This window comes from Ranitomeya imitator, chromosome 3 (genome assembly GCF_032444005.1).
Source record: "Ranitomeya imitator isolate aRanImi1 chromosome 3, aRanImi1.pri, whole genome shotgun sequence".
In the NCBI taxonomy this organism is placed as follows: Eukaryota; Metazoa; Chordata; class Amphibia; order Anura; family Dendrobatidae; genus Ranitomeya; species Ranitomeya imitator.
The window spans coordinates 473,890,358-473,902,636 of NC_091284.1; the positions used below are offsets into that span (position 1 = coordinate 473,890,358).

The following is a 12,279-nucleotide window of genomic DNA, read 5'->3' on the forward strand; positions in this document are numbered from 1 at the left end:
GTCAAGTACCCACAGTCAGTGATGGTGTGGGGTGCCATGTCAGCTGCTGGTGTTGGTCCACTGTGTTTCATCAAGGGCAGGGTCAATGCAGCTAGCTATCAGGAGATTTTGGAGCACTTCATGCTTCCATCGGCTGAAATGCTTTATGGAGATGAAGATTTCATTTTTCAGCACGACCTGGCACCTGCTCACAGTGCCAAAACCACTGGTAAATGGTTTACTGACCATGGTATTACTGTGCTCAATTGGCCTGCCAACTCTCCTGACCTGAACCCCATAGAGAATCTGTGGGATATTGTGAAGAGAAAGTTGAGAGACGCAAGACCCAACACTCTGGATGAGCTTAAGGCCGCTATTGAAGCATCCTGGGCCTCCATAACATCTCAGCAGTGTCACAGGCTGATTGCCTCCATGCCACGCTGCATTGAAGCAGTCATTTCTGCCAAAGGATTCCCGACCAAGTATTGAGTGCATAACTGAACATTATTATTTGTTGGTTTTTTTGTTTGTTATTAAAAAACACTTATTTGATTGGATGGGTGAAATATGCTAATTTATTGAGACAGGTTTTTTGGGTTATCAGGAGTTGTATGCCAAAATCATCAGTATTAAAACAATAAAAGACCTGACAAATTTCAGTTGGTGGATAATGAATCTATAATATATGAAAGTTTAATTGTAATCATTACATTATGGTAAATAATTAAATTTAACACTATATGCTAATTTTTTGAGAAGGACCTGTATATGTGTAACATTCACAATGTCATGCTCTTCCAGAGGTTTCTGTAGGATTAGTGGGCAGTTTCTCTCCTATATTATCACAGACGCCCGCATTACTTACGCAGTTCTCAAAACTGAATTTGACTCCGCAGAGGTCCCAGCCTCTTCTTCACGGCAAAAATGTTACAACATGAACAGAGTTGAGAAATGACCTTAATCCTATTGTTCTACAAACCTATGAATACAGAATCAACCCCTTCAGTGCCAAGTCCAAGAAGTTAGACAATATGTTTCTGATTTTTGGAGTGGAATAGATATGCACAACACAAGAAGAATGTGAATCTAAGTGTGAGGAGGAGGAAGGGCAAGCAGACAAGAAAATTAAAGTGAAACTTTGAGCACAATACTGTAGCATAGCCACAGACAGACAAGTCTGGATCTGTTTGTGTGTACGATCTGAGGTTTATTACATTCTTTCCTTATAATGGCAGCAGGCCGTAAAAGAGACCCAGTTTGGGAATATTTTAATGAAGCTTGCCCTTCCTCCTCCTCACACTTAGATTCACATTCTTCTTGTGTTGTGCAGATCTATTCCACTCCAAACAATCAGAAACATATTGTCTAACTTCTTGGACTTGGCACTGAAGGGGTTGATTCTGTATTCATAGGTTTTTAGAACAATAGGATTAAGGTCTTTTTCTCAACTCTGTTCAGGTTGTAACATTTTTGCCGTGAAGAAGAGGCTGGGACCTCTGCGGAGTCAAATTCAGTTAGGTAGAAACTTTGATTTAAATCACTGATTTAAATCAAGCCTTACTGACTAGTGATTTAAATCGTGATTTAAATCAGTTAGATTTAAATCAAATCCACCCTGCCAGTGTGGTCTAACAGTGTGTGGTCTGGATTTACCAAATAATCCAGGATTTTTAGATATTACTGTATTATGTTATTATGTTACAGCTTAGAAGCAGGAGAGGACAGAGGAGAAAGGTTTGTTAGGGCTCATGAGAATGACCAGGGGTAGACGGTGACTGCAGAGCAGATGACCGGCCGGCACCTCGGGCCTCCAGAGGCCACATCCACTCCAAATCTTAACACCCAAGAAACTCCTCAAATGGAGGGAGAAAAATATTCTTAACATCCAGTTCATGTATTGTACAAACCAGGACTATGAAGAGGAGGAGTTTGTGAAAACCTCGGTTACAGGAAGCAGAAAGGGGACTCAGCAATACCGGACTGTCATCTCATGTAGGGAAACAGAAATAAAAACAAGGGTTTTTTCATTCAGCAAAGACAGTGAAGTCCATGACGTGGTAGAAGGCGGCACAAGATCGGCAATGGATGACATAACTGGTGATGTGACCCCTGAATATGATCGGCGCTGGTGGCGGCTACTGGACTCTCCAAAGATTGTGAAAATGAAGATGTAGAAGTGACTTTTTTGCACATTCTGGTCCAGCGCCGTCCTTTGTGTATCCAAGGAAACCAGACATTGTAAAAGTGAACAAAAATCAGATATTGACTCAGGTGGAGCCCAACACCATGACAGGCTGTCCATTGCTAGTAAGCACTTATGGAAAAGATGACATTTCACCCACTAGAAGGGACACAATGATAGAAGGCCAGTGTAAAAACCTACTATTAATTGTTTGATTCGCTCATATTTTATAGAACGAGGATTTAACTACTGTACTATTCTTAAACACTTCAGAAATGACATTTAGTGATAGAATAGAAAAAAAATGGTTAACTTATAAATAGGTGGTAAAAATATTGGTTCCTTTAATCTTGTTTTTAACATGTAATTAGGATGAGACTATTTAGAAAATCACACTTGAGGATATGATCACCTTTTTTTCTTGTTCGATGCATTCAGGTTGAAAATGCTGAGCAAGTTGTGTTATGATGATTAAGATGTATTTATTCTGGCACTTCGGTATTTATTTTTTGTGTTTCTTTATTGTTGCATATAAATGTTGAATTCAATAAGTTGTAATTTGAAAAGAAAAAAGGAAGAAACTCGCACAAACATAAAATCCGATGATTCAAGGCTTAAAAAAGAAAATGAAATTTGACAGGTCCCAAGTTGAATCCCTGTACAAATATAAAGGACACAAGTAACACATGCATTTTTTCAGAATTTTAAAACATGTTTTTTTCACAATTGCGCATCAAAATTTTGAATTTGATTTCTCCAAAACAAAATGTAAAGAAACAGTCTTGTGACATATCAAATGAAAGCCGGTACCGTTCTGAAAAAATAATGCCTCTCCACCTCTTTAACTTAATTCTAGCCCGAGATATGATAGAAAATGTAAAGCCATACCAGGCCAAAATTCACGCTTTTTCAAAACTTTAGAGGTCTGTAAAAAATTGATGAAGAAAAAAAATTCAAAACTTTTAATTTGTAATTACCGTATATACTCGAGTATAAGCCGACCCGAGTATAAGCCGACCCCCCTAATTTTGCCACAAAAAACTGGGAAAACTTATTGACTCGAGTATAAGCCTAGGGTGGAAATGCAGTGTTTATACTGGCCCCATAGATGCCCCAATACAGTGCTCTGCAGTGTTTATACTGGCCCCATAGATGCCCCAATACAGTGCTCTGCAGTGTTTATACTGGCCCCATAGATGACCCAATACAGTGCTCTGCAGTGTTTATACTGGCCCCATAGATGCCCCAATACAGTGCTCTGCAGTGTTTATACTGGCCCCATAGATGCCCCAATACAGTGCTCTGCAGTGTTTATATTGGCCCCATAGATGCCCCAATACAGTGCTCTGCAGTGTTCATAGTGACCCCATAGATGCCCCAATACAGTGCTCTGCAGTGTTCATAGTGGCCCCATAGATGCCCCAATACAGTGCTCTGCAGTGTTCATAGTGGCCCCATAGATGCCCCAATACAGTGCTCTGCAGTGTTCATAGTGGCCCCATAGATGCCCCAATACAGTGCTCTGCAGTGTTCATAGTGGCCCCATAGATGCCCCAATACAGTGCTCTGCAGTGTTCATAGTGACCCCATAGATGCCCCAATACAGTGCTCTGCAGTGTTCATAGTGGCCCCATAGATGCCCCAATACAGTGCTCTGCAGTGTTCATAGTGGCCCCATAGATGCCCCAATACAGTGCTCTGCAGTGTTCATAGTGGCCCCATAGATGCCCCAATACAGTGCTCTGCACTGTTTATATTGGCCCCATAGATGCCCCAATACAGTGCTCTGCAGTGTTCATAGTGGCCCCATAGATGCCCCAATACAGTGCTCTGCAGTGTTCATAGTGGCCCCATAGATGCCCCAATACAGTGCTCTGCAGTGTTCATAGTGGCCCATAGATGCCCCACATTAATCTGTGCGATGGCCGCTGCTGCTGCAATAAAAAAAAAAAAAAGCCATACTCACCTCGCTACTTGCAGCTCCCAGCGTCTGGTCCCGGCGTCTGTCTGCACTTTCTGATCAGGCAGAGGGCGCCGCGCACACTAGTGCGTCATCGCGCCCTCTGACCTGAACAGTCAGAGCGCAGATAGACGCCGGGAAGATGGATCGGCGACTGGAACGAGGACAGGTGAATATAACATACTCACCTAGTCCTGGCGATCCTCGCGCTGTCCCCTCCTGTCTTCCGCGCTGCAGCTTCTTTCTCTATCAGCGGTCACCGGCACCGCTGACAAGAGAAATGAATACGCGGCTCCGCCCCTATGGGAGGTGGAGCCGCTTATTCATATCTCTAATGAGCGGTCCCACGTGACCGCTGAAGAGAGGAAGAAGCTGCAGCGCGGAAGCCCGTGGGACGGCAGGGACAGCGCGAGGATCGCTGGGACTAGGTAAGTATACCCCAGCGCCCTCAGCCCCTCACCCGCCGACCCTGCCACTACCGTGACTCGAGTATAAGCCGAGGGGGGCACTTTCAGCCCAAAAATTTGGGCTGAAAATCTCGGCTTATACTCGAGTATATACGGTAACTAAAGTTGTACTTCATAAAAAATAAAAACATCTAAAGAAGTCAGTTTAAAAAAATATTCATATTTGGATCACTTGATATGGAATGACCCTCTCCTGTATAAGTCAGTGTGGAGGGGGTTAGGGTAAATCCAGCTGAGTCACATTACAAATACTTCAATTATCTCTGAAAGCAAGGTCACTTCTGCTGTACAGCCCCTATCCTCACTATCTGCCCAAAGCTGACAGCACAAAATGTCAGTATCACACTTAAGTTTGTTGAGTTCAGGCATATTGCAATCGCTCTGCAGTGCGATCAGAGTAGGCTGTCATGTCTCACACAGGAGGAGCCCAGGTTACTACTGTGTGAGATAACAGCCTGCTCTGATTTCACTGCAGAGCGATTGCAAATTGCCTAAACACAGAAAACATACAGAAAACATACAGTGTCTTGCAAAAGTCTTCACCCTCCTCAGATTTTTGTGTGTTTTGCTACCTCACAACCTGGAATTTCACTCATTCTTTGAGGGTTTGCATCAGTTCATGTAAAGAACATGCCTACTACTGTGAACATTTGGGATTTGTTTTTAATTGTGAAGCAAACAAATAGGACAAAATAACTGAAAACATCAGTGTGCATAACGATTCAGCCCCCCTAAAGTCAGTACTTTGTAGAGCCTCCTTTTGCGGCAATCACAGCTGCAATGGCTTTGACTAGATCACTCCAAAACATCTACATGTATCCCTTTAAACCACTCGAGTGTTTCTTTAGCAGCATGCTTTGTGTCATTGTCTTGTTGGAAGGTGAACCTCTGTCACAGCCTCATATCACTGACAAATAGGGATTATAAATACAGAGTCTGCTAAGCTCCATTGCAGGGACTCATGCATATACAACAAATGGTAAAGCACACATGTATAAGGAAGTACATGGAAAGCTAAGGGACTAATATAGCAAAGTGCTCATGGGTAAACTTTCCCCAGTATGTAGAGAAAGGGCACAGATTAAATAATACACTTACATGTATGGACCAATCTCCCACAATGGGCAGGAGGATTGGGAGATTGTGAAACAGCTTAGCTGCAGCTATTGACAGCAGTTTACAAGGGGTTAAACTGCTACAATCTGCTTTTGAGCCCATTGAGAGTTACTGGCCTTGTCTGCTGTGTAATACATCAGACACTGGCTCCGTAGACATGTATGGAAGATGCTAACAAGAGGACAAGTCAAGTTTAAACGTAAGGATTAGAGAATTAAGATGGAGACCCCATTGGATGAAGAGTTTTTTCCCATAACCATAATATCTAGGGCTGGTATTTACCTCATTTAGGATGATCCAAACCGCAGAATTCTGTAAAACTGTAAGTCGGAATGCTGAAATAGGATTTAGCCCAGGATCTACAGGTCCTTCTGCAACTCCATCTTCAAATTTCCCTTTGAAAAGATTATAGAAAAATGTCTCAACCATTTTAGTTAAAAGGGTTTTCAGAACTTTGATATTGATGGCCTATTAGGATAGGTTGTCCATGTCATTTTGGAGACGGGCTGGAGGTACACAGTATTCTTCTGGCAGGCGCAGAACCTGGTAACAGCTTAGCGTTAGTGGTACTAAATGTCCGACCCTTACTAATTTGATATTGAGGACCTATACTAATATCAATATACGGTACATATTTAAAAGGGACTTTTTTTAATCAGTTTTCATGTTCTGTTTGTATATTCTTTTAGTTTGTTTTATTTTAACATGATATTGGCTTTGTGTTATTACCCAATATAAGCAGACAGAAAGAAAATTACCTTCACTTTAAAATGTGGAATGATCACACTTACCATTATTTTATACATGAACTCAAGCATTCTACAGGGAGCATGCGCAATGTCCTATGCTGGAGAAACGCAGTTCTATATAGTTCTTTAATTTCATATCTCCAATATCAACACTAGATTTAGGAAACTCACACTGCCATTTACCATCTTATGAGGCTGTGTGCAGTGGGCAACAATAGGGGGTTACTGTCATACTTTCAGTGGTCACCACAAATGGCTTCAGAAGACAACTGGTAGCCACTTATCTCTAGCTATCCATAGAAACACAATGCCCGTTTGGTTGAGGTACAACGACACATGAAGCAAGTAAGCAGGGAATCATTGACGAGTTCTAAATACTTTCTTTCAATCTAAACTCATAAGAATACAATACAAAGACAAAAATTACCAGAATCTTACCTATTCTGAAAAACGCATCTGAAAGGCGATTGGCTTTGGTTTTGTTGCTTAAATCCCAAATGTCTTTCTAAAAATGAAAAACCACACTTAATTTTATGAGAATTAAAGAAACTTTTTCATGAAACTGAGATATTTTAAACAATGGCAGTAATTAATATATATTAACTACTGGACAACCCTTTTGAATGCCCCCAGTGTGCTTAAAGAAAAACTCCTATTATGTTTTTTAAGTCATTAGTTGTGTGTATATGCATTAACCTTTACAATGCAAGCCTATGGAGCGTCAGAACGAAACTCTATAGGCTCTTACTGTGAGACATACGGCTCACACAGAGAATAAAGTGAGACCCCGATGTCACTAAGAAGCAGAAAAGAACAGCACTGGACACCGGAGAGAGCAGTGGTTGGAAAGTTTATTAATACAAGCACATATATACACATTTAATGTATAAAAACACTCAGTGGGAGTGTTTTTTAAGATAGATAGAGATATAGCGGTGACCATCAAAGCAAACATAGGAGTGCTTATCCAAATGAGTTCTCCTCTGTGTCGGAAGGCTGGCTGATATACAAGTACTTCTCACTAAATTTGAATATCATCAAAGATGGAAATTTATTTCAGTTCTTCAATACAAAAAGTGAAACTCATTATATAGAGTCATTACAAACAGAGTGATCTATTTCAAGTGTTATTTCAGTAAATTAGAATTCTTGATAACAACAGCTTGAAAAATGATTTTAAAATCTGAAATGTTGGCCTACTGAAATGTATGTTCAGTAAATGCTCTCAATACTTGGTCGGGGCTCCTTTTTGCATCAATTACTGCATCAATGCGGCGTGGCATGGAGGCGATCAGCCTGTGGCACTGCTGAGGTGTTATGGACGCCCAGGTTGCTTTGATAGCAGTCTTCAGCTTGTCTGCATTCTTGGATCTGGTGTCTCATCTTTCTCTTGACAATACCCCATAGATTCTCTATGGGGTTAAGGTCAGGCGAGTTTGCTGGCCAACCAAGCACAGCGATACTGTTGTTTGTAAACCAGGTGTTGGTATTTTCGGCAGTGTGGACAGGTGCCAAGTCCTGCCGGAGAATGAAATTTCCATCTGCAAAAAGCTTGTCAGCAGAGGGAAGCATGAAGTGCTCTAAAATATTCCTGGTAGACGGCTGCGCTGACTTTGGTCTTTATAAAACATAGTGGACCTACACCAGCAGAAGACATGGCTCCCCAAACTATCACTGATTGTGGAAACTTCACACTAGACCTTAAGCAGCTTGGATTGTGTGCCTCTCCACTCTTCCTCCAGACTCTGGGACCTTGATTTCCAAATGAAATGCAAAACTTACTTTCATCTGAAAACAACAACTTGGACCACTGAGCAACAGTCCAGTTCTTTTTCTCCTTGGCCCAGGTAAGATGCTTCTGGCGTTGTCTATTGATCATGAGTGGCTTGACACAAGGAATGCGACACTTGTAGCCCATGTCCTGGATACGTCGAAGCGATGACTCCAGCAGCAGTCCACTCCTTGTTAATCTCCCCCCAAATTTTTGAATGGCCTTTTCTTAACAATTCTTTCAAGCCTGCGGTTATCCCGATTGCTTGTGCACCTTTTTCTACCACACTTTTTCCTTCCACTGAACTTTCCAGTAATATGCTTAGATACAGAACTCTGAACAGCCCACTTCTTTAGCAATGACTTTTTGTGGCTTACCCTACTTGTGTAGTGTGTTAGTGACCCCCTTCTGGACATCTGTCAAGTCAGCAGTCATCCCCATGATTGTGGAGACTACTTAGACTAAGGGACCTTTACAAAAGCTTAGGAAGCCTTTGCAGGTGTTTTTTGTTAATTATTCTAATTTACTGAGATAATGACTTTTGGGTTTTCATTGGCTGTAAGCCATAATCATAATAATAATAATAATAATAATAATAATAATAATAATTTTTATTTATATAGCGCCAACATATTCCGCAGCGCTTTACAAATTATAGAGGGGACTTGTACATACAATAGACATTACAGCATAACAGAAATACAGTTCAAAACAGATACCAAGAGGAGTGAGGGCCCTGCTCGTAAGCTTACAAACTATGAGGAAAAGGGGAGACACGAGAGGTGGATGGTAACAATTGCTATAGTTATTCGGACCAGCCATAGTGTAAGGCTTGGGTGTTCATGTAAAGCTGCATGAACCAGTTAATTAATTTTTATTTTTTTTTTTTTAATATAGGCCACACAGGGATCGTTAGGTTAATGCATTGAGGCGGTAGGCCAGTCTGAACAAATGAGTTTTTAGGGCACGCTTAAAACTGTGGGGATTGGGGATTAATCGTATTATCCTAGGTAGTGCATTCCAAAGAATCGGCGCAGCACGTGTAAAGTCTTGGAGACGGGAGTGGGAGGTTCTGATTATTGAGGATGCTAACCTGAGGTCATCAGCGGAGCGGAGGGCACGGGTAGGGTGGTAGACTGAGACCAGAGAGGAGATGTAGGGTGGTGCTGAGCCATGGAGTGCTTTGTGGATGAGGGTAGTAGTTTTGTACTGGATTCTTGAGTGGATGGGTAACCAGTGTAATGACTGGCACAAGGTAGAGGCATCGGTGTACCGGTTGGTGAGGAATATGATCCTGGCAGCAGCATTCAGGACAGATTGGAGCGGGGAGAGTTTGGTAAGAGGGAGGCCGATAATCATCAATATAAACAGAAATAAACACTTGAGATAGATCACTCTGTCTGTAATGACTATATAATATATGAGTTTCACTTTTTGTATTGAAGAACTGAAATTAACTTTTTGATGATATGCTAATTTAGTGAGAAGCACTTGACGCTGCTGGCTTAATTAGCCAAACCATCCTTCGGCAGAGAGCCATCTACTTTGAATGGTAGCCTTAATATAGCTCCTCCAAATGTTTCTCCTAGATATTCTTTTCAGTTGGATAGCAAGCATATTATAGTAATAATCTGCACTCACAATGAAAAACTTGACAATCCTACTTACATCCTAACCTACACATACAGTTGGGTCCAGAAATATTTGGACAGTGACCAAATCTTCGCGACTTGGTCCCTGCATGCCACCATTTTGGATTTAAAATAAAATGACAGATGCAATTGAAGTGTACTTTCAGGTTTAATCAAAGGGGATGAATTAACAAATCCTTTGAAATTTTTTAAAAGAAACAGAAATCCAGTCTGGTGCAGGCGATCCCGAAAATATGTGATGATTGGCTTATTTTTAAAAAATAGCTTATCGTGGCATATGTTATTAAAGCACAACAAAAAAATCCAAATAACAGCTACACCAGTAGAAATTATACCTTCTTGAGTGCTGAATCGCAATCAAATATTAAATAAGAAGGAATCTTTTTGGATATTTCGGCTACAAACCTTGTACCCGAATGGTTTGAATGATTTGATCAAGAAAGTTTAGAGATATTAATTTATTTTTAATTAGACTTTATAATGTATTATTACCTTTCACTAGAGCATAACTTTTTAAGATATATGGTTCACATGTACATATAAGTTCCTTTTTCCTAATAGTGAATTACATCTTTAGTAGACCCCCCAAGGAACTTATCTAGATGTGTGGTAAGCACATTGAACTCCCAATTGTTTCACTAAAGTTTATAAAACAGAGCCGTGAAAATACTTTTCTTTTTCCACAAGAATGATTTTTTAGCCCCCAGTTTTGTATTGTCCCATTAGTAACAGGATAAATTGGACAACAACTTTTGGGGTCCAATTTCTCCTGAGTACGCCGATACCCCACATGTGGGGGTAAACCACTGTTTGGGCGCACGGCGGAGCTTGGAAGGGAAGGAGCACTCTTTTACTTTTTCAACACAGAATTGTATGGATTGAGATCAGACGTCATGTTGCATTTGCAGAGCCCTGGTGTGACTAAACAGTGGAAACCTCCCAAGTCTAACTCCAACCCCAACACACCCCTAACCCTAATCCCAAACCCAACACACCCCTAACCCCAACACACCTCTAACCCTAATCCCAACCCCAACACACCCCTAACCCCAACACACCAACCCTAATCCCAACCTCAACACACTCCTGACCCCAACACACCCCTAGCCCTAATCCCAACACCAACACACCCCTAACCCCAACACACCCCTAACCCTAATCCCAACCCTAACCATACCCCTAAGCCTGACACACCCCAAACCTAACCGTAAACGTAATCCAAACCCCAACCCCAACTTTAGCCCCAACCCTAACTTTAGCACCAACCCTAACTTTAGCCCCAACCCTAACGGGAAAATGGAAATAAATACATTTTTTTATTTTATTATTTTTCCCTAACTAAGGCGGTGATAATGGGGGGTTTGATTTACTATTTATAGCGGGTTTTTATGTTTGGCAGCTGTCACACAGTAAGACACGCTTTTTATTGCAAAAAAATATTTTTTGCGTTACCACATTCTGAGAGCTATAATTTTTCCATATTTTGTGTCATGTCATCTTGAGTCATGTGAGGGTTTTTTGTGGGACGAGTTGACGTTTTTACTGGTATCATTTTCGGGCACATTACATTTTTTGATCGCTTTTTATTACGATTTTTGTTAGGCAGAATGAACAAAAACCAGCAATTCGTGGGGTGGGGGGGCGTTTATACCGTTCCGAATTGGGAAAATTGATAAAGCAGTTTTATTCTTCAGGTCAGTACGATTACAGCAATACCTCATATATATCATTTTTTATGCTTTGGCGCTTTTATACAATAAAAACGATTTTATAGAAAAAATTATTTTTGCATCGCTATATTCGAAGGGCTATAATTTTTTTTATTTTTTCTCTGATGATGCTGTATGGGGGCTGTGTGCACACGTTGCTTTTTTTCACGTTTTTCGCTATAAAAACGCATAAAATGCATACATTATGCATCCCATCATTTATTATTATTTATTTATATAGCACCATTGATTCCATGGTGCTGTACATGAGAATGGGTTACATACAAGTTACAGATATCAGATACAGTAAACAAACTAACAATGACGGACTGATACAGAGGGGCGAGGACCCTGCCCTTGCGGGCTTACATTCTACAGGATTATGGGGAAGGAGACAGTAGGTTGGGGTTTGCAGGAGCTCCGGTGTTGGTGAGGCGGTAGCTTCGATAGTGATGAGGCGGCAGCGGGGTCAGTGCAGGCTGTAGGCTTTCCTGAAGAGATGAGTTTTCAGGTTCCGTCTGAAGGATCCGACTGTGGTTGATAGTCGGACGTGTTGGGGCAGAGAGTTCCAGAGGATGGGGGATATTCGGGAGAAGTCTTGGAGGCGATTGGATGAGGAGCGAATAAGTGTGGAGGAGAGAAGGAGGTCTTGGGAGGACCGGCGATTGCGTGAGGGAAGATATCGGGAGATTAG

At 41.4% G+C, this 12,279-nt stretch overlaps 1 protein-coding gene across 2 annotated transcripts in view; it reads right to left on the reverse strand.

Annotated features, from left to right (window-relative positions):
• Window positions 1-12,279, reverse strand: part of MGAT4A (alpha-1,3-mannosyl-glycoprotein 4-beta-N-acetylglucosaminyltransferase A) — an 86,740-nt gene that overhangs the window by 12,059 nt on the left and 62,402 nt on the right. For both annotated transcript variants that reach the window (XM_069757499.1, XM_069757500.1), the window contains exons 14-15: window positions 6,892-6,958; window positions 5,987-6,099 (exon numbers count right to left, since the gene is read on the reverse strand). In XM_069757499.1, the coding sequence (XP_069613600.1) occupies window positions 5,987-6,099; window positions 6,892-6,958 (180 nt within the window). The remainder of the gene's footprint in view (window positions 1-5,986; window positions 6,100-6,891; window positions 6,959-12,279) is intronic.